The sequence below is a fragment of the Oncorhynchus keta genome, chromosome 17, assembly GCF_023373465.1.
Source record: "Oncorhynchus keta strain PuntledgeMale-10-30-2019 chromosome 17, Oket_V2, whole genome shotgun sequence".
Taxonomy (NCBI): Eukaryota; Metazoa; Chordata; class Actinopteri; order Salmoniformes; family Salmonidae; genus Oncorhynchus; species Oncorhynchus keta.
The window spans coordinates 39,829,974-39,852,361 of NC_068437.1; the positions used below are offsets into that span (position 1 = coordinate 39,829,974).

At 44.2% G+C, this 22,388-nt stretch overlaps 1 protein-coding gene across 16 annotated transcripts in view; it reads left to right on the forward strand.

The window, feature by feature from the left end:
- LOC118372023 (protein-methionine sulfoxide oxidase mical3a-like) overlaps nt 1-22,388 on the forward strand; it is a 147,755-nt gene that overhangs the window by 65,262 nt on the left and 60,105 nt on the right. For all 16 annotated transcript variants that reach the window (XM_052466027.1, XM_052466028.1, XM_052466030.1 and 13 more), the window contains 6 exons: nt 1,965-2,065; nt 10,589-10,846; nt 11,207-11,322; nt 11,606-11,732; nt 12,537-12,633; nt 15,451-15,598. In XM_052466027.1, coding sequence (XP_052321987.1) covers nt 1,965-2,065; nt 10,589-10,846; nt 11,207-11,322; nt 11,606-11,732; nt 12,537-12,633; nt 15,451-15,598 — 847 coding nt within the window. The remainder of the gene's footprint in view (nt 1-1,964; nt 2,066-10,588; nt 10,847-11,206; nt 11,323-11,605; nt 11,733-12,536; nt 12,634-15,450; nt 15,599-22,388) is intronic.

Genomic DNA, 22,388 nt, shown 5'->3' on the forward strand with positions numbered 1-22,388 from the left:
GAATTCAAAATGGATTAAATAGATATTTTTTCTCACCCATCTACACACAATGCCCCATAACGACAAAGTGAAAACATGTTTTTCGAAATGTTAGCTGTATTTAATTTTCAATAAATTAGCAATCTACTTTACATAAGTATTCACACACCTGAGTAGATGCATGTTAGAATCATTTGGCAGTGATTACAGCAATGAGTCTTTCTGGGTAAGTCTCTAATAGCTTTACACACCTGGATTGTACAATATTTGCTCATTTATTATTTTCAAAATTATTCAAGCTCTGTCAAATTGGTTGTTAATTATTGCTAGACAACCATTTTCAAGTCTTGCCATAGATTCTCAAACAGATTTTAGTCAAAACTGCAACTCTCCACTCAGGAACATTTACTGTCTTCTTGGTAAGCAACTCCAGTGAACACTGAGTGTACAAAACATGAAAGAAAAATGTTCAACTTCATATTCATCATCTCAGCACATATTTCAACATTGCGCATTTCTATGTTTTGTAGTAAAATAAGACCATGTTTCCAATTACATCATCAGTGTGCATCGTGTGATTTCTTAACCATTATGAGTAGGCATTGCCTACTAATTGTCTACTAACTGGTTGATGATGTCATTGGAAACACTTATTTTCTCTATTTTTTACTACAAACATAGAAACGTGCCATTTTCACATATGTTGACGTTGTGGTGGTGATGGAGATGATGAATACGATGTTGAAAATTTAGAAATGTCCCTTTAAGAACACCTTCCTAATATTGAGTTGGACTCTACAAGGTGTCGAAAGAATTCCGCAGGGATGCTTGCCCTTGTTGACTCCAATGCTTCCCATAGTGTCAGGTTAGCTGGGTGTCCTTTTGGGTGGAGGACCATTCTTGATACACACAAACTGTTGAGCATGAAAAGCCCTGCAGCGTTGCAGTTCTTGAGACACTCAAACCGGTGCGCCTGACAACTACTACCATACACCGTTCAAAGGCACTTAAATATTTTGTCTTGCCCTTTCACCCTCTGAATGGCACACATACACAATCGGTGTCAAGTTTAAAAGTCTCCTCCCCTTCATCTACACTGATTTGAAGTGGATTTAACAAGTGACCTCAATAAGGGATCCTAGCTTTCACCTGGATTCACCTGGTCAGTCTATGTCATGGAAAGAGCATTCATAATGTTTTGTACACTCGGTGTATATGTGGCCTTGTGTTTAAAGTTAATGTCCTGCTGAAAGGTGAATTCATCTCTGTGTCTGGTGGAAAGCAGACTAAACTAGGTTTTCCTCTAGGATTTTGACTACTTAGTTCCATTCCATTTTTTTTCCCTGAAAAACTCCCCATTCCATAGCGATTACAAGAATACCCACTATGCCACCACTATGCTTGAAAATGTGTGCGTTGTTACAAACTGGATGCATGTTTTGGAATACTTTTCACTCTGTCAATTAGGTTAGTATTGTGGAGTAACTACAATGTTCTTGATCCATCCTCAGTTTTCTCCTATCACAGTCATTAAACTCTGTAACTGTTTTAAAGTCACCTCCTTTGAGTGGTGTGAATACTTTCTGAAGGAACTGTAGATAAATGAATAGCCGAGCAGTGTATCACCTAGGAATAGTTTTTATGTTGCCATGCGTCATCTCTGAGCCCGTCAGTTTCTATCTGCATGGTTTATCTATGGATTAGGGAAAATGTCAACAGAGGCACTTCTTGATTGGGGAACTGAAATCTGTTCACATTCCTCATTGAAACATTTCGATCCCATGCCATGAGAGCTTGGCGCTGAGCTAGTCCTGTCTATATGGGCCTTTAGTTTTGTCTCCTGGGTCGTGTCCTCGCCAACTTTGTCCTCATTCCCCTAACAAAGACAACCAATAGAGGAGCTGTAGGAGCAGCTATAGCCATAGAAACAACCTTGGTTTTCCAAAAGTAAATAACAAAACTCTCTCTTTCTATTGACTCTGTAGGAATTGACCTAGAAAACATTGTCTACTACAAGGATGACACGCACTACTTTGTCATGACTGCCAAGAAACAGAGCCTGCTGGAGAAGGGAGTCATTCTGCATGTGAGTGATCAAAGGGGCGGTCACAGAGGGGGAGAGAGACACATCTGGAGCTGTCTCTCTCTCGTACACAAACACACTTTATCCCTCTGTGTGCCTGCTCCCTGTCAAAGGACCACGCCAAAACTGGGCCAGGAACAAACCACCAGCTCAACCACATTTAATGAGTTTGTGCCCCACTCCCAACACTTCACTTCAGAACACTGCTGTTTCCTTTGACTAGACTGGGCACTTTCCACAGGAAATCAGTCACAAGCTTTTAGGACATTATGACATCTCTTAGTTCAGCTTTCATGTTCCAGTAACGGTTCCCACTGCATTTCTATCTCCCTTTGAGATGAAAGCCGGGGGGGGGGGGTGTAGGTGTTTGGTAATGTTTTGCAAACCATATCAAAATTGTTACCAAGGCATTCAAGAAGTTAGGAAGTGTTACCCTTTTGATAATTGGATTGGAGTTTTTAATTAGCACTGACTGAGTTTTCATCAGCAGTCATAATCAGGGCAATACAGTTGAAGGGCTGAACAGGGCACTGTAGGTCTTGTGCTGGGTCGTAGTCATTCGCCATCAAAGGGAAGAAAATGGACAAACAATTTCAGTTGCAAAAGTTTTGCTACAAGTGTGCACTAATGAATATGACCCTGATGAGTTGGGCCAGGCTGTAGGCTGAGGGGGGACGTGAGACTGGACACACTATGTCCTGTGTTTCAGACTTCACTGTTTTCACACGGGGTCGCCCGTCTCCACGCCTGCCAAGTTTGCATAATCCCTAATGAGCTGTGTGTGTGTTGCAATGGGGGTGTGGGTGGACAGACCCCCTACTGCTCACACTCTTTTCTTCAAGATTACTTACTTCCAAGCGAGGTCCTTTTATAGCAATGGAAATCACTCTCTAGTCTCTTTTTACTGCTCCATCCTGCCCCTGGGAAAGGGCAGGCAGCCAGGCCTGAATCAGAGAACAACACCTTCTCAGATCCTCTGTCTGCTTCTCCCCACCCATCCATCTCGCCAGTCAGTCAGCCTGGCGGTGCCGGCCCAGCCTAGCCAGGGAAGGAAAAGAATGTGCCTCTCACCGCCCTCTTTCAAAACAGTCATTTAACCTGTCTGGGAAAGGGGGGGAACTCCTCGCCAACAGCCAGTGAAATTGCAAGGCGCCAAATTCAAACAGAAATCTCATAAATCAAATTTCTCAAGCATACAAGTATTAGGCACCATTTTTAAAGATGGCATTCTCGTTAATCCAGCCACAGTGTCTGATTTCAAAACGGCTTTACAGCGAAAGCTCCACAAACGATTATGTTAGGTCACCACCAAGTCACGGAAAAATACAGCCATTTTTCCAGCCAAAGAGATGAGTCACAAAAGGCAGAAATATAGATCAAATTAATCACTAAACTTTGATCTTCATCAGATGACACTCATAGGACTTCATGTTACACAATAAATGTGTGTTTTGTTCGATAAAGTGCATATTTATATCCAAAAATCTCAGTTTACATTGGCATGTTATGTTTAGTAGTTCCAAAACATGCAGTGATTTTGCAGAGAGCCACGTCAATTCACAGATATACTCATCATAAACATTGATAATAGATACTATTATACAACTATTATACATGGGACTTTAGATAAACTTCTCCTTAACCTCTTGATTCTAGCCATCCCGGATCCGGGATCGTGAATACAGCCTCAAGCTCATTACCATAACGTTGCGTTAACTATTCATGAAAATCGCAAATGAAATTAAATAAATATGCTAGCTCTCAAGCTTAGCCTTTTGTTAACAACACTGTCAGCTCAGATTTTCAAAATACACAAATGCTTGTTTTGCTATGGCGAAAAGGGTATGTCACGCCTTGGTCTTAGTATTTTGTGTTTTCTTTATTTATTTGGTCAGGCCAGGGTGTGACATGGGTTTATTTTGTGGTGTGTTTTTGTATTGGGGTTTTAGTAGGTATTGGGGTTTTAGTAGGTATTGGGATTGTGGCTGAGTAGGGTTGTCTAGGAAAGTCTATGGTTGCCTGAGGCGGTTCTTAATCAGTGGCAGGTGATTTTCGTTGTCTCTGATTGGGAACCATATTTAGGCAGCCATATTCTGAGTGTTTTGTGGGTGATTGTTGCTGTCTCTGTTTTTGTAGTCACCAGATAGGCTGTATAGGTTTTCACGTTCCGTTTGTTGTTTTGTATTGTTTGTGTTTTTGTCGTTCAATAAACATGTATGGAAATTACCATGCTGCATTTTGGTCCGACTCTCCTTCGATGGAAGAAAACCGTAACAGAATCACCCACCACACCAGGACCAAGCAGCATGGTGACAGGCAGCGGCAGCCGGAGCTACGAAGTTTAGAGTATACGACTTGAGAGGAAATAGACGGGTGGGCGGTCGACCCAGAGAGAGTGCCGGAGCCCGCCTGGGATTCGCTGGAGCAGTGCGAAGAGGGCTATAGGTGAATGGAGTTGAAGAGAAAAGCACGGCGGCGCAGAAGGAAGCCCGAGAGTCAACCCCAAAATTGTATTGGGGGGGGGGCTCAGGGAGTGTGGCAGAGTCAGGGTTCAGACCTGAGCCAACTCCCCCTGTTTATCGTGAGGAGCAGCGATCAAAGGACTTCTGGACTTGGGAGGAGATATTGGACGGGAGGAGATATTGGACGGTAAAGGACCCTGGGCACAGCCTGGAGAATATCGACGCCCCAAAGAAGAACTGGAGGCGGAGAAAGCGGAGAGGCACTGGTATGAAGTGGCAGCACGGCGACGCGGATGGAAGCCCGAGAGTCAGCCCAATAAATGTATGGGGGGGGCTCGGGGAGAGTGTGGCAGAGTCAGGGTTCAGACCTGAGCCAACTCCCCCTGTTTATCGTAAGGAGCCAAGGAGGAGACCAGAACCAGAGCTGGTGTTGGAGGTGAGTGAAGCAGAGACTGTGAAGGAGTTAATGGGGAAAGTGGAGGAGAGAGTTATGAGGGAGTTGCTAGTTTGGTGCTTTAAGTACGATATTCGCCCGACGGAGCGTCGGGGATTTTATGGCACCTGGGTCAGTGCTCCATACTCGTCCTGAGGTGCGTGTTAGTCGGCTGGTGAAAATTGTGCCAGCCTCACGCACTAGGCCTCCTGTGTACCTACCTAGCCTTGCACGTCCTGTGCCAGTCCTGCTCTCAGGCTCTCCAGTACGCCTTCACGGTCCGGTCCATCCTGTGCCACCTTCACACACCAGTCCTCCTGTGGCAGCTCCCCGCACCAGGCTTCCTGTGCGTGTCCTCGGCCCAGTACCACCAGTGCCAGCACCACGCACCAGGCCTTCAGTGCGCCTCGCCTGTTCAGCGCTGCCAGAGCCTTTCTCCTCTCCAGTGCTGTCGGAGTCTCCCGCCTGTTTAGCGCTGCCGGAGTCTCCCGCCTGTTTAGCGCTGCCGGAGTCTCCCGCCTGTTTAGCGCTGCCGGAGTCTCCCGCCTGTTTAGCGCTGCCGGAGTCTCCCGCCTGTTTAGCGCTGCCGGAGTCTCCCGCCTGTTTAGCGCTGCCGGAGTCTCCCGCCTGTTTAGCGCTGCCGGAGTCTCCCGCCTGTTTAGCGCTGCCGGAGTCTCCCGCCTGTTTAGCGCTGCCGGAGTCTCCCGCCTGTTTAGCGCTGCCGGAGTCTCCCGCCTGTTTAGCGCTGCCGGAGTCTCCCGCCTGTTTAGCGCTGCCGGAGTCTCCCGCCTGTTTAGCGCTGCCGGAGTCTCCCGCCTGTTTAGCGCTGCCGGAGTCTCCCGCCTGTTTAGCGCTGCCGGAGTCTCCCGCCTGTTTAGCGCTGCCGGAGTCTCCCGCCTGTTTAGCGCTGCCGGAGTCTCCCGCCTGTTTAGCGCTGCCGGAGTCTCCCGCCTGTTTAGCGCTGCCGGAGTCTCCCGCCTGTTTAGCGCTGCCGGAGTCTCCCGCCTGTTTAGCGCTGCCGGAGTCTCCCGCCTGTTTAGCGCTGCCGGAGTCTCCCGCCTGTTTAGCGCTGCCGGAGTCTCCCGCCTGTTTAGCGCTGCCGGAGTCTCCCGCCTGTTTAGCGCTGCCGGAGTCTCCCGCCTGTTTAGCGCTGCCGGAGTCTCCCGCCTGTTTAGCGCTGCCGGAGTCTCCCGCCTGTTTAGCGCTGCCGGAGTCTCCCGCCTGTTTAGCGCTGCCGGAGTCTCCCGCCTGTTTAGCGCTGCCGGAGTCTCCCGCCTGTTTAGCGCTGCCGGAGTCTCCCGCCTGTTTAGCGCTGCCGGAGTCTCCCGCCTGTTTAGCGCTGCCGGAGTCTCCCGCCTGTTTAGCGCTGCCGGAGTCTCCCGCCTGTTTAGCGCTGCCGGAGTCTCCCGCCTGTTTAGCGCTGCCGGAGTCTCCCGCCTGTTTAGCGCTGCCGGAGTCTCCCGCCTGTTTAGCGCTGCCGGAGCCTCCCGCCTGTTTAGCGCTGCCGGAGTCTCCCGCCTGTTTAGCGCTGCCGGAGTCTCCCGCCTGTTTAGCGCTGCCGGAGTCTCCCGCCTGTTTAGCGCTGCCGGAGTCTCCCGCCTGTTTAGCGCTGCCGGAGTCTCCCGCCTGTTTAGCGCTGCCGGAGTCTCCCGCCTGTTTAGCGCTGCCGGAGTCTCCCGCCTGTTTAGCGCTGCCGAAGCCTCCCGCCTGTTTAGCGCAGCCAGAGCCTTTCTCCTCTCCTGCGCTGCCGAAGCCTCCCGCCTGTTTAGCGCAGCCAGAGCCTTTCTCCTCTCCTGCGCTGCCGAAGCCTCCCGCCTGTTTAGCGCAGCCAGAGCCTTTCTCCTCTCCTGCGCTGCCGAAGCCTCCCGCCTGTTTAGCGCAGCCAGAGCCTTTCTCCTCTCCTGCGCTGCCGAAGCCTCCCGCCTGTTTAGCGCAGCCAGAGCCTTTCTCCTCTCCTGCGCTGCCGAAGCCTCCCGCCTGTTTAGCGCAGCCAGAGCCTTTCTCCTCTCCTGCGCTGCCGAAGCCTCCCGCCTGTTTAGCGCAGCCAGAGCCTTCCTTCTGTCCAGCGCTGCCGGAGTCTCCTGCCTGTTCAGCGCAGCCAGAGCTGCCAGTCTGCATGGAGCAGCCAGAGCTGCCAGTCTGCATGGAGCTGCCAGTCTGCATGGAGCAGCCAGAGCTGCCAGTCTGCATGGAGCAGCCAGAGCTGCCAGTCTGCATGGAGCAGCCAGAGCAGCTAGAGCCGCCAGTCAGCCAGGATCTTCCAGAGCCGCCAGTCAGCCAGGATCTTCCAGAGCCGCCAGTCAGCCAGGATCTTCCAGAGCCGCCAGTCAGCCAGGATCTTCCAGAGCCGCCAGTCAGCCAGGATCTTCCAGATCCGCCAGGATCTGCCAGATCCGCCAGTCTGCCAGAACCGCCAGCTAGCCAGGATCTGCCAGAACCGCCAGCTAGCCAGGATCTGCCAGAGCCAACTACCTGCCTGAGCTTCCCCTCAGTCGCGAGCTTCCCCCTCAGTCCCGAGCTGCCCCTCAGTCCAGTGGGGTCCTTGGTGAGGGTTATTAGGCCAAGGTCGGTGGCGAGGGTCGCCAATCATAGTCCCCCTGTAATGCGTCCTAAGACGTGGTTGGAGTGGGGTCCATGTCCCGAGCCGGAGCCGCCACCGTGGACAGACGCCCACCCGGACCCTCCCCTATGGGTTTAGGTGTGCGGCCGGGAGTCCGCACCTTGGGGGGGTTCTGTCACGCCTTGGTCTTGGTATTTTGTGTTTTCTTTCTTTATTTGGTCAGGCCAGGGTGTGACATGGGTTTATTTTGTGGTGTGTTTTTGTATTGGTGTTTTAGTAGGTATTGGGATTGTGGCTGAGTAGGGTTGTCTAGGAAAGTCTATGGTTGCCTGAGGCGGTTCTTGATCAGAGGCAGGTGATTTTCGTTGTCTGATTGGGAACCATATTTAGGCAGCCATATTCTTTGAGTGTTTCGTGGGTGATTGTTCCTGTCTCTGTGTTTGTAGTCACCAGATAGGCTGTATAGGTTTTCACGTTCCGTTTTGTTGTTTTGTATTGTTCGTGTTTTTGTCGTTCTGTATTGTTCGTTCAATAAACATATATGGAAATTACCACGCTGCATTTTGGTCCGACTCTCAAACCGTAACAGTGTAAGATTATTGATAGCTAGCGTAGCATTTAGCGGGCAACATTTTCACAAAAACAAGAAAAGCATTCAAATAAAATAATTTACCTTTGAAGAACTTCAGATGTTTTCAATGAGGAGACTCTCAGTTAGATAGCAAATGTTCAGTTTTTCCAAAAATATTATTTGTTTAGGACAAATCGCTCCGTTTTGTTAATCACGTTTGGCTACGAAAAAAACCTGTATCCAGGAGTGTAATTATCCCTGCAAGCTCATTAGCATAACACAACGTTAACTATTCATGAAAATCGCAAATGAAATGAAATAAATATAATAGCTTTCAAGCTTAGCCTTTTGTTAACTCTGTCATCTCAGATTTTCAAAATATGCTTTTCAACCATAACAAAACAAGCATTTGTGTAAGATTATTGATAGCTAGCATAGCATTTAGCGTAGCATTCATTTTCACAAAAACAAGAAAAGCATTCAAATAAAATAATTTACCTTTGAAGAACTTCGGATGTTTTCAATGAGACTCTCAGTTAGATAGAAAATGTTCCGTTTTTCCTGAAAGATTCTTGTGTAGGAGAAATCGCTCCGTTTTGTTCGTCACGTTTGGCTACCCAAAAAAAACAAATTCAGTCATCAAAATGCCGAACTTTTTTCCAAATTAACTCCATAATTTAGACTGAAACATGGTAAACGTTGTTTAGAATCAATCCTCAAGGTGTTTTTCACATATCTCTTTGATGATATATCGTTCGTGGAAGTCTGCTCTCTCCTCTGAATCACATGGAAGAATGCTTGCAGCTGAAGATTACGCACCAATTTCGACAAAGGACACCGGGCGGACACCTGGTAAATGTAGTCTCTTATGGCCAATCTTCCAATGATATGCCTACAAACACGTCACAATGCTGCAGACACCTTGGGGAAACGGCAGAAAGTGTAGGCTCGTTCAGGGCGCATTCACAGCCATATAAGGAGACAATGGAAAACAGCGCCTCAAACATTTGGCTCACTTCCTGTTTGAAGTTTCATCTTGGTTTCGCCTGTTGCATCAGTTCTGTGGCACTCACAGATAATATCTTTGCAGTTTTGGAAACGTCAGAGTGTTTTCTTTCCAAAGCTGTCAATTATATGCATAGTCGAGCATCTTTTCGTGACAAAATATCTTGTTTAAAACGGGAACGTTTTTTCATCCAAAAATGAAATACTGCCCCTAGTGTTCCAAGAGGTTAATGCAACCGCTGTGTCAGATTTCAAAAAAACTTTACGGCGAAAGCACACCATGCAATAATCTGAGTACAGCATTCAGAGCCCAAACAAGCCAAAAAGATATCTGCCATGTTGTGTAGTCAACATTAGTCAGAAATGGCATTATACATTTTCACTAACCTTTGATCTTCATCAGAATGCACTCCCAGGAATCACAGTTCCACAAATGTTTGATTTGTTTCGATAAAGTTCATAATTTATGTCCATATACCTCCTTTTGTTAGGGCGTTTGGTAAACAAATCCAAACGTGTGCAAGTCCAGCGGAAAGGTTGGACGAAAAGTCCAAAAAGTTATATTAATGGTCGTAGAAACATATCAAACGAAGTATAGAATCAATCTTTAGGATGTTTTTATCATAAATCTTCAATAATGTCCCAACCGGAGAATTCTTTGTCCGTAGACAAGCAATGGAACGCGAGCTACCTCTCATGTGAATGCGCGTGACCAGCTCATTGCTCTCTGACAGACCTCTGATTCATTCCCCTCTCATTCAGCCCCCCCATCACAGTAGAAGCCTGAAACAATGTTCTAAAGACTGTTGACATCAAGTGGGAGCTTTGGGAAGTGCAAAATGACCAACATCCCACTCTATCTTCAATAGGGGCTGAGTTGAAAAACTGCAAACCTCAGATTTCCCACTTCCTGGTTGGATTTTTTTCTCATGTTTTTGCCTGCCATATGAGTTCTGTTATACTCAGACATCATTCAAACAGTTTTAGAAACTTCAGAGTGTTTTCTATCCAATACTACTAATAATATGCATATATTAGCATCTGGGACTGAGTAGCAGGCAGTTTACACTGGGCACGCTTTTCATCCAAAAGTAAAAATGCTGCCCCCTAGCCCAAACAGGTTCAAGCAGGCCTTGATTTGATGCTACATTCTGGAGATCGATAGGCGTCTCGCTACACACAGTAGCTGGGAGTTGGGTATTATAGACTATGTTGGTGTTTAGATTGTTCTAGTACGAATGAAAGACATTTAAATGGCCCTATGTTTATTAAATTCAATATTACTTGAGAATGACATTGGCTTGATTTGAAATGAAAGAACTGCTTTGGTGGTCAAGGATAACCTCCTGTGTAAAATATTTCCATTTCCAAATACACTGCATGGATGTCATGCACCATTCTTTGCGTGACAGGCCATGTTACATGCAGTCTCTTATCCTTAGTGTCTCTCAGTCCTCCAGTCATCTGAGCCATCTAACCTCCCAGTCTTCTCCAGGATTATGCAGACACAGAGATGCTGCTGTCTAGGGCTAACGTGGACCAGGAGGCTCTTCTCTCTTATGCCCGCGAGGCCGCAGACTTCTCCACCAACCACCAGCTGCCCACTCTGGACTTTGCCATCAACCACTACGGACAGCCCGACGTGGCCATGTTCGACTTCACCTGCATGTACGCCTCAGAAAATGCGGCGCTCGTGCGCCGACGCAATGGTCACCAGCTACTGGTGTCTCTGGTGGGGGACAGTCTACTGGAGGTGAGGAAAGCTACTGGGCCGGGGGTGTTTCAGCCTCACTTAGAAGATATACTCTGTCTGTCACTCTGGATAAGGTAGTGTCTGACTGTCTTGTGTATACAAATGAGAGTAAAGCGTGAGCATGTGTGTGGAGAAATTACAGTGAATCGAGAGAGAGATTCAAGTTATCAAGGATGACATGTGGATTGACGTTTGCTTACTTAAAACAGGCAATTTTACATTAACAAAAATGTGTATGTATGTATACATATATACATACATATATATTTAAAAAAAGGTGTATTGTTTAAGTAGATTTTATTCTTCTCTGTATGCTTACTTGGGAGTTCACCATGTTACTGTATTTGTCCCTCTCTCTAGCCCTTCTGGCCCATGGGAACTGGTATAGCCCGGGGTTTCCTGGCAGCCATGGACTCGGGCTGGATGGTGAAGAGCTGGGCCCAGGGAAACACCCCTCTGGACGTGCTGGCTGAGAGGTGAGGGAGCAGACATGTCATAACACACATTATACTCGCACGTCAGACTTTCACGCTCGCACACTCCACACTCTCACACACATACTCATTATCCCTCTCTCTCTCATACACTCACACACCCTCGACACACTGTTATCTCTGAGTGCTTTATCTCTGAGTGCTTCACTGTCTGCCCCTCCTGTAGTTGTAATGGAATAAGAGCCTCTGGAGCTCTGAATGGAATGTTTTTAATCCTGTTCTGTTGCCTTCTATAATTCAGTAACCATGGTCTCCTCTTTTTCAGGGAGAGCATATATCGCCTGCTGCCTCAGACAACGCCAGAGAACATCAGTAAAAATTTCAGCCACTACAGTGTGGATCCCACCACGCGCTACCCTAACATCAGCCTCCACTTCCTCAGGCCCAACCAGGTAGTGTATACACTGAGATCATATGACTGTGTGATTGTAACATGATGAACTACAGTACCCATAATGCTCTGTGTATGATATGCAGTTTGAGTAGGGCCAGGACTGACTACCTAACATTTGTCCTGACTACCTAACCATCTTGTGAATGAAAACCCGGTGTCTGCGTAACTAGAGAGGCGCACACACACACACACGATGCGATTATACTTTATTGTCCATTTCATTGTGTGATGTCAGCATTCTGCCGGTAGCCTAGTGGTTAGAGCTTTGGACTAGTAACCGAAAGGTTGCAAGATCGAATCCCCAAGCTGTCAAGGTAAAAATCTGTTGTTCTGCCCCTAAACAAGGCAGTTAACTCACTGTTCCTCGCCCGTCATTGAAAATAAGAATTTGTTATTGAACTGACTTGCCTAGTTAAATAAAGGTAAAAAAATAAACAATTCATTCAAAAACACAACACATGTAATATTATTACATGCAGTATGTAAAACTGGAAAGTTAGTACACATCTACATTTTCAAATATTCAAAGTTTCTGTGGCCTACTGTCCGACTGTGTGTTTGGCCTGCATCTGTCCTATATCCCACTGTTCAACAGACTGGTGGCTGATGGAATGAAACTTGCCTTGTTCCTATTCTTCCTGAACAGTGGGACCCTTAAACTCTGTCTGGAGGGCAGCAGCTCAAAACATAACTAAGAAGCAGAGTTTCTTTCAGTCCAGATGCTCAGCAAAAACTCCTGGCAGTAGCTATGACCTATGGAAGATGTCTTATGTGAAATCCCACCCCACTCTGTTGTTGTCAGGTACAACACCTCATTGACACAGGGGATTCAAGCCGTGAAATGCGTATCGAAATGGAGAATGTAGTGACCTCGTCAACACCCAAGCTCACCCGAAATGGTAAGTAGTCAAAATAAGCTATACGATGTTTCATACCAAATGTATTCAGTTATTTACTTAAGTTCATATTATTTAATTGTCATTCATGTCTGGTTTTCAAAGTCTCTTGTTTTTGGGACCTGGACATTATTACAATCACCGAAATGTAACAATGAATTGCTTTCAACCTAGACCATAACCTGCTTGAGAAGCATTTCCAAGGTAATATCATTAATGGTTTAGGTCCAAATGCATGATCATCTGACGATTCCTTCATAATAGTCCTTAACCGTAGAAACTAGCAACTGCCATGATGTCATGTGACTTGCTGGATGGACTGATTTGATTTACTTTATGTTCACTAACCTGGTCATTAAGGGGATGGTGAAATGGCACAAACTTTGGACTGGTACCATATATACATACGCACATACAGTTGAAAGTTTGCATACACTTGGGGTCATTAACTCGTTTTTCAACCACTCCACAAATTTCTTGTTAACAAACAGTAGTTTTGGCAAGTCGGTTAGGACATCTACTTTGTGTATGACAAAAGTCATTTTTCCAACAACTGTTTACAGACAGATTATTTCACTTATAATTCATCGTATCACAATTCCAGTGGGTCAGAAGTTTACATACACTAAGTGCCTTTAAATAGCTTGTTAAATTCCAGAAAATGATGTCATGGCTTTAGAAGCTTCTGATAGGGTAATTGACATAATTTGAGACAATTGAAGGTGTACCTGTGGATGTATTTCAAGGCCTACCTTCAAACTCAGTGCCTCTTTAGATTTTCCCATGATGTCAATGCTAGCCAAGATCAGAAAACAAACTGGGGAGTGCATGTAAACCGTGACGGGGTGGCAGCATCATGTTGTGGGGGTGTTTTGCTGGGAATGTGAACAAAATAAATGAGAAGGAAAGCTGGATATATAATTACATCTCAAGACATCAGTCAGGAACTTTTGCAAATGGGTCTTCAAATGGACAATTTCACAAATTGGCAAAATTAAAATAAAGTGGTATTGATTCAAATTGACCTCAATCCTATAGACAATTTGTGGCAGAACTGAAAAAGCATTGGAGGCCTTCAATGTCAGGACCAGCTCTGTCAGGAGGAAAAGTTTAAATGTGGGAATTTGGCTACCCAAAGGTGTATAAACAATTTAAAGGCAATGCTACCAAATACTAATTGAGTGCATGTAAACTTCTGACCCAATGGGAATGTGAATAAATAAATAAAAGCTGAAATAATTAATTCTCTCTACTATTATTCTGACATTTCACATTATTAAAATAAAGTGGTGATTCTAATTGACATAAGACAGGGAATTTTTACTTGGATTCAATGTCAGGAATTGTGAAAAAGTTTAAATGTATTTGGCTAAGGTGTATGTAAACTTCCGACTTCAACTGTACATACATACATACATACATACATACATACATACATACATACATACATACATACAGTGGGGCAAAAAAAGTATTTAGTCAGCCACCAATTGTGCAAGTTCTCCCACTTGGAAAGATGAGAGAGGCCTGTAATTTTCATCATAGGTAGTACACTTCAACTATGACAGACAAAATGAGAAAAGAAAATCACATTGTAGGATTTTTTATGAATTTATTTGCAAATTATGGTGGAAAATAAGTATTTGGTCACCTACAAACAAGCAAGATTTCTGGCTCTCACAGACCTGTAACTTCTTCTTTAAGAGGCTCCTCTGTTCTCCACTCGCTACTTATATTAATGGAACCTGTTGGAACTTGTTATCAGTATAAAAGACACCTGTCCACAACCTCAAACAGTCACACTCCAAACTCCACTATGGCCAAGACCAAAGAGCTGTCAAAGGACACCAGAAACAAAATTGTAGACCTGCACCAGAATGGGAAGACCGAATCTGCAATAGGTAAGCAGCTTGGTTTGAAGAAATCAACTGTGGGAGCAATTATTAGGAAATGGAAGACATACAAGACCACTGATAATCTCCCTCGATCTGGGGCTCCATGCAAGATCTCACCCCGTGGGGTCAACATGATCACAAGAACGGCGAGCAAAAATCCCAGAACCACACGGGGGGACCTAGTGAATGACCTGCAGAGAGCTGGGACCAAAGTAACAAAGCCTACCATCAGCAAGGGCATTGAAGATGAAACGTGGCTGGGTCTTTCAGCATGACAATGATTCCAAACACACCGCCCTGGCAATGAAGGAGTTGCTTCGTAAGAAGCATTTCAAGGTCCTGTAGTGGCCTAGCCAGTCTCCAAATCTCAACCCCATAGAAAATCTTTGGAGGAAAGTCCGTGTTGCCCAGCAACAGCCCCAAAACATCACTGCTCTAGATGAGTTCTGCATGGAGGAATGGGCCAAAATACCAGCAACAGTGTGTGAAAACCTTGTGAAGACTTACAGAAAACGTTTGACCTCTGTCATTGCCAACAAAGGGTATATAACGAAGTATTGAGAAACTTTTGTTATTGACCAAATACTTATTTTCCACCATAATTTGCAAATAAATTCATTAAAAATCCTACAATGTGATTTTCTGGATTTTTTCCCCCCTCGTTTTGTCCGTCATAGTTGAAGTGTACATATGATGAAAATTACAGGCCTCTCATCTTTTTAAGTGGGAGAACTTGCACAATTGGTGTCTGACTAAATACTTTTTTTTCTATATAAAGTGGTTAAAACGGTATGTAAACACTATTGAAGTGACTGTTTGAACACTCCAAAGAGCAGAACATCTGACTGTTTGGTCTAAAACACCCTAAGCCCTGGTCCCAAACATGTTATCATCCACTAGTCACTTATTGCTTTTCCTTTCCCAGAGTCCATCGCTCGCTCCAGCAAGCTGCTGAACTGGTGTCAGAGACAGACAGAGGGCTACAGGAAAGTCAGTGTGACCGACCTCACCATGTCCTGGAAGAGTGGCATGGCCCTGTGTTCCCTCATCCACCGCTACAGACCTGACCTCATGTGAGTTGTGTATATACAGTGCATTCGGAAATAATTCATAATTCAGACGTTACAGCCTTATTCACAATACCCCATGATGCCAAAGCAAAACAATCACATTTACATACAGTGCCTTGCAAAAGTTTTCATCCCCCTTGGCGTGTTTCCTATTTTGTTGCATTACAACTTGTAATTTAAATGGATTTTTATTTGGATTTCAATTTCCAAACTGGTGAAGTGAATCAAAAACAACAAAAAAACAGAAAAGTGGTGTGTGCATAGGTATTCACCCTTCGCTATGAAGCCCTTAAATAAGATCTGGTGCAGCCAATTACCTTCAGAAGTCACATAAGTAGTTAAGTCCACCTGTGTGCAATCTAGGTGTATATACACCTGTAATGAAAGGTCCCAGAGTCTGCAACACAACTAAGCAAGGGGCACCATGAAGACCAAACAGCTCTCCAAGCAGGTCAGTGACAAATACAAAAAATACAGATCACTAAAGGGTTGTAAAAAAATATCCGAAACTTTTAACATATTATTTAAAAAATGAAAATAATATGGCACCACAACAAACCTGCCACCAAGAGAGGGCCTCCCACCAAAACTCACGGACCAGGCAAGGAGGGCATTAATCAGAGAGGCAACAAATAATATAATATATAATAATATATGCCATTTAGCAGACGCTTTTATCCAAAGCGACTTACAGTCATGTGTGCATACATTCTACGTATGGGTGGTCCCGGGAATCGAACCCACTACCCTGGCGTTACAAGCGCCATGCTCTACCAACTGAGCTACAGAAGGACCAAAGAGACCAAAGATAACCCTGAAGGAGCTGCAACGCTCCACAGCGGAGATTGGAGTATCTGTCCATAGGACCACTTTAAGCCATCCACTCCACAGAGCTGGGCTTTACGGAAGAGTGGCCAGACAAAAACCATTGCTTAAAGAAGAAAATAAGAAAATATGTTTGTTGTTCGCCAAAAGGCACGTGGGAGACTCCTCAAACATATGGAAGAAGGTACTCTGGTCAGATGAGACTAAAATTGAGCTTTTTGGCCATCAAGGAAAACGCTATGACTGGTGCAAACCTAACACCTCTCATTACCCTGAAAGACCATCCCTACAGTGAAGCATGGTGGTGGCAGCATCATGCTGTGTATGTTTTTCATCGGCAGGGACTGGAAACTGGTCAGAATCGAAGGAATGATGGATGGCGCTAAATACAGGGAAATTCTTGAGGGAAACCTGTTTCAGCCTTCCAGAGATTTGAGACTGGGACGGAGGTTCACCTTCCAGCAGGACAATAACCGTAAGCATACTGATAAGCAACACTTGAGTGGTTTAAAGGGGAAACATTTAAATGCCTTGGAATGGCCTAGTAGAAGTCCAGACCTCAATCCAATTGAGAATCTGTGGTATGACTTAAAGATTGCTATACACCAGCGAAACCCATCCAACTTGAAGGAGCTGGAGAAGTTTGCCTTGAATACTGGGCAAAAATCCCAGTGGCTAGATGTGCCAAGCTATTAGAGACATACCCCAAGAGACTTGCAGCTGTAATTGCTGCAAAAGGTGGCTCTACAAACTATTGACTTTGGGGGTGAATAGTTATGCACGCTCAAGTTTAGTTTGTCTTATTTCTTGTTTGTTTCACAATAAAATTATTTTTCTTCAAAGTGGTAGGCATGTTGTGTGAATCAAATGATACAACCCCCCCAAAAATCTATTTTAATTCCAGGTTGTTAGGCAATAAAATAGGAAAAATGCCAAGGGGGGTGAATGCTTTTGCAAGCCAATGTAAGTATTCAGACCCTCTACTCAGTACTTTATTGAAGCACCTTTGGCAGCGATTACAGCATTGAGTCTTCTTGGGTATGAAGCGACAAGCTTGGCATACCTGTATTTTGGGAGTTTCTCCCATTCTTCTCAAGCTCGGTCAGATTGGATAGGGAGTGTCGCTGCACAGCTATTTTCCAGTTTCTTTAGAGATGTTGGTTCAGGTTCAAGTCTGGCCTCTGGCTGGGCCACTCAATGACATTGACAATTGTTCCGAAGCCACTCCTGTGTCGTCTTGACTGTTTACTGAGGGTTGATTTCCTGTTGGAAGGTGAACATTAGGAACATTCTGAGGCCCACCCCCCCCCCAAAAAAAGTTCTCTATGCACAAAAATGGGGGGGGGGGCTGCTAAGGAGTATTTCTGTGCTGCTGAGGAGTATTTCTGTCTGTAATAAAGCCCTTTTTGGGGGAAAAACTCATTCTGATTGGCTGGGGCTTGCTCCTCAGTGGGTGGCCCTGGCTGCCAAGTGGGTTGGCCTATGCCCTCCAATGACCAATCATGGCTGCACCCCTGCCCAGTCATCTGAAATCCATAGATTAGGGCCTTTTGTATTTATTTCAATTGACTGATTTCCTTTTATGTACTGTAGCTCAGTAAAATCACTGAAATTGTTGCATTTATATTTTTGTCCAGTATACAGTACAAGTAAAACGTTTGGACAACTCATTCAAGGGTTTTTCTTTTTTTTTTAAACTATTTTCTACATTGTAGAATAATAATGAAAACATTGAAACTATGAAATAACACATATGAAATGTACTACAAATGTAAATATTTTTAAAATATTTTAGATACTTCAAAGTAGTCACCCTTTTGCCTTGATGACAGATTTTCCTTCCAACTCCATCTCAATTGGTTTGAGGTCGGGTGATTGTGGAGGCAGGTTGTCTGATGCAGCACTCCATCAATCTCCTTCTTGGTCAAATAGCCCTTACACAGCCTGGAGATTTGTTAGGTGATTGTCCTGTTAAAAACAAATGATAGTCCCACTAAGCGCAAACTTTATGGGATGGTGTATTATTGCAGAGTTCTGTGGTAGCCATGCTGCTTAAGTGTGCCTTGAATTATAGATACATTACAGATAGTATCACCAGTATAGCATCCCCACACCATCACAACTCCTCCTCCATGCTTCACGGTGGGAACTACACATGCGGAGATCATCCGTTCACCTATTCTGCGTCTCACAAAGATTTTACCGTTATTTAACTAGGCAAGTCAGTTAAGAACAAATTCTTATTTTCAATGACGGCCTAGGAACAGTGGTCAACTGCCTGTTCAGGGGCAGAACGACAGATTTGTACCTTGTCAATCTTCCGGTTACTAGTCCAACGCTCTAACCACTAGGCTATCCTGCCGCCCCGATACGGTGGTTGGAACCAAAAATATCACATTTGGACTCATCAGACAAAAGGACAGATTTCCGCCGGTCTAATGTCAATAGCTCGTGTTTCTTGGCCCAAGCAAGTCTCTTCTTCTTATTGTGGTCCTTTATTGGTGATTTCTTTGCAGCAGTTCGACCATGGCCTGATTCCTCTGAACAGTTGATGTTGAGATGTCTGTTACTTGAACTCTGAAGCATTTATTTGGGCTGCAATCTGAGGTGCAGTTAACTCTAATGAACTTATCCTCTGCAGCAACGGTAATTCTTCCTTTCCTTAGTCGGTCCTCATGAGAGCCAGTTTCATCATAGCGCTTGATGGTTTTTGCGACTGCACATGTAGAAACTTTCAAATTTCTTGATATTTTCCATATTCACTGACCTTCATATCTTAAAGTAAAGGACTGTCATTTGTCTTTGCTTATTTGAGCTGTTCTTGCCATAATATGGACGTGGTCTTTTACCGTAGGGCTATCTTCTGTATACCACCACTAACTTCTCATAACACAACTGATTGGCTCAAATTATACATTAACTTTTAACAATGCACACCTGTTAATTGAAATGCATTCCAGGTGACTACCTCATGAAGCTGGTTGAGAGAATGCCAAGAGTGTGCAAAGCTGTCATCAAAGCAAAGGATGGCTACTTTGAAGAATCTCAAATATAAAATCTATTTTGATTTAACACTTTTTTTGGTTACTTCATGATTGGATATGTGTTATTTCATGGTTTTGATGTCTTCACTATAATGTAGAAAATAGTAAAAATATAGAACAACCCTGGAATGAGTAGGTGTGTTCAAACGTTTAACTGGTTCTGTATATCTGGATTTCTCCTATAGAAATGCTTACAGGTTAGGTTTACTTGTAATCATGGCCTGGGACCTTCATTGACTGGAATGGCCTGGGACCTTCATTGACTGGAATGGCCTGACTGATGTGCTGCTTTACCACTTTGTTTGTAGCATTTGTTATTTATCTCCTGGCACTCGCTGTCAAGGCCTTAGCTTTTCACTAAATTAGGTAAAAGCTCAGTCAAATTGCCTGTAGCTTCAGGGAAAATTATGTATGGTACCACTACTACACACACACAAAGCAGAGACAACACACACAGCAGAGACACACACACACATTGCCTAACGAGGGGAGAGATTAAGTTGTTACCCTCTGCTGGCTACACAGCGATTAGCATTATAACCCTGACTGACGTTTATCAAGTAGTTCTCTTCTGCCCTGCTGCCTTTCATTGTCCAGATGACTGGGGCAGGGGTGTGAAAGGCTGCATGGATGGGAAATATGCATTAATGGCAGTGCACAGACGGCTCCAATTAGTTCACATTTTAATTGAATTTATTTTGGGTAACAGACATATACCACAAAATGTACAATGTGGACCCAGAGGATATCACTTGGAATTATTAATTAAAACACTGGTTTCCAAAATGGTCTTTGATGGTAAAAATAATAACAATACATATAATGATTAAAAGACATGACCAAATGACAACCAACCATAAATACATGAATTTATATTGATATCCTAAAAAGTGTTACTTTTCACTGCACTTTTCCCTAACCTTAAAAATCAACCATATTAATTTCACATTAAAACAATGTATTCATTGCACATCATACCTACAGTACAGTATCATTCAAATAAATCCACTTGACCAGCGGAAAGGGGCAGTGGAGTGGTTTCTCCTAAAACAACTTTGTCCAAATGAAAACCTTTGCCTGCTTTTTAAAGCTTGTACTTTTTCTTTGCTTGACCTCCAAGGGAAGGCTATTCCATAGACAAATGTCTGTATAGAAACACGTGCTCCTCACAGTACTGTTTACTCATGGGATTTTACAAGACAACACTACTGTAGCTCTGGTATTGTAACTGTGTTGGTTAAAGAGCATATCAGTGTTGTTTTTCATGTAACCTGGGGCACGATCATTTAAGGTGTCATACATATGATTAAAGTTGGTCCACTCTGGACTCCAAAGGCAACAAGCCCACCTCCCGGGAACTGTACCCCTATGTGGGTCCTAGGGGGCACATTTAGCTGATAACATTAACATTATTTTGCATAACCTGCATTCTCTTTTTCATCTTTTTTGATAGCCCACTATACCAAGCAGAGCAGGCATAACCAAAATGACACTGAATTAAGGCTGAGACGACCAGTTAAAATATCTAGTGGTACTATATTAAAATATCAATTTGTTTGCCATTTTTTAAACTTTAGCAGCAATCAGGTCTCTAGAAAGGGATTGCTCTAGGGACACACAAAGATAAATTACACTTGTTTTAGATTCAATCTCCTTGCCTACACAGTTGACCTTCTATCTTGTCAAACCTAAGCAATCTACACTCTGTTCTAAACAAAATTGATTCAGTTGTTCCCAAATGTAGTGACAATTTGTTGTCCGTCAACCAATCTCTAACAAAAATTAAATTCCTTACTCAGGGTCTCCTCTGTCAAATTTATTTATAAAGCCCTTCTTACATCAGCTGATATCTCAAAGTGCTGTACAGAAACCCAGCCTAAAACCCCAGACAGCAAGCAACGCAGGTGTAGAAGCACTGTGGCTAGGAAAAACTCCCTAGGAAGAAACCTAGAGAGGAACCAGGCTATGAGGGGTGTCCAGTCCTCTTCTGGCTTTGTAAACTGTATCCTTCCCTGATACCAGTATCTCACCCCCCCTTAAAAGATTTAGATGCACTATTGTAAAGTGGCTGTTCCACTGGATGTCATAAGGTGAATGCACCAATTTGTAAGTCGCTCTGGATAAGAGCGTCTGCTAAATGACTTAAATGTAATGTAATGTAAATGTTGTGTCATCAGCATAAAGCAGGAGTTTGCACTTTAGTGTGTCAAGCATATCATTAACCTGTAAATAAGATAGGCCCTAAAATGTATCCTTGCTGTACTCCACAGAATATTTCTTTAGCCTCTGACAGAACATCACCAACATTACATACTTGTGTTCTGTTGGTCAGATAAGACCTAAACCATGGTCCACAGTGTCAAAAGCTTTTGCAAGTCTAACATGACCATACCTGTATAGTTCCCCTTCTATTTCAGGCTCACTGTATAGACACATTCCTCCCATGTCTCTGACTCATTGTTCATTAATCCCCTACTACAGAAAAAACACTTTCCGTGGATCGTTATTGACTTTTCGTCCTCTTATGCTCTCATACTCTATTGACCTCTTGTCATCTGTCTCTGCGTTGTGTATTTATCTTCAAAATATTCGTATACTCTGGTCAAAAAGGTGGATAAGGCAAGTATCAGTGGAATGAGCTGTTCTAAAGCCAGATTGGAGTTCATAAATAAGTTTGTGCTCAAGAAGGTATCCCTATTTTCCATTGCAAAACCTTAATAGATACGACCCTGGTGTAATGCCTTACATTTTCTATATTTTCTATTTCCAGGTATCTCACTGACTTCCCGCACTGCTAATAGCATAGTGCTGATGCTGCAACACTGACCGTACAAGGAAAGGGGTAGCGTGCTAATGTCAACCTCTGCATCCACTGCATTAGAACCTGCTTAGTGTGCTTGTCATGTTTATTTGGGAAGCCAAGT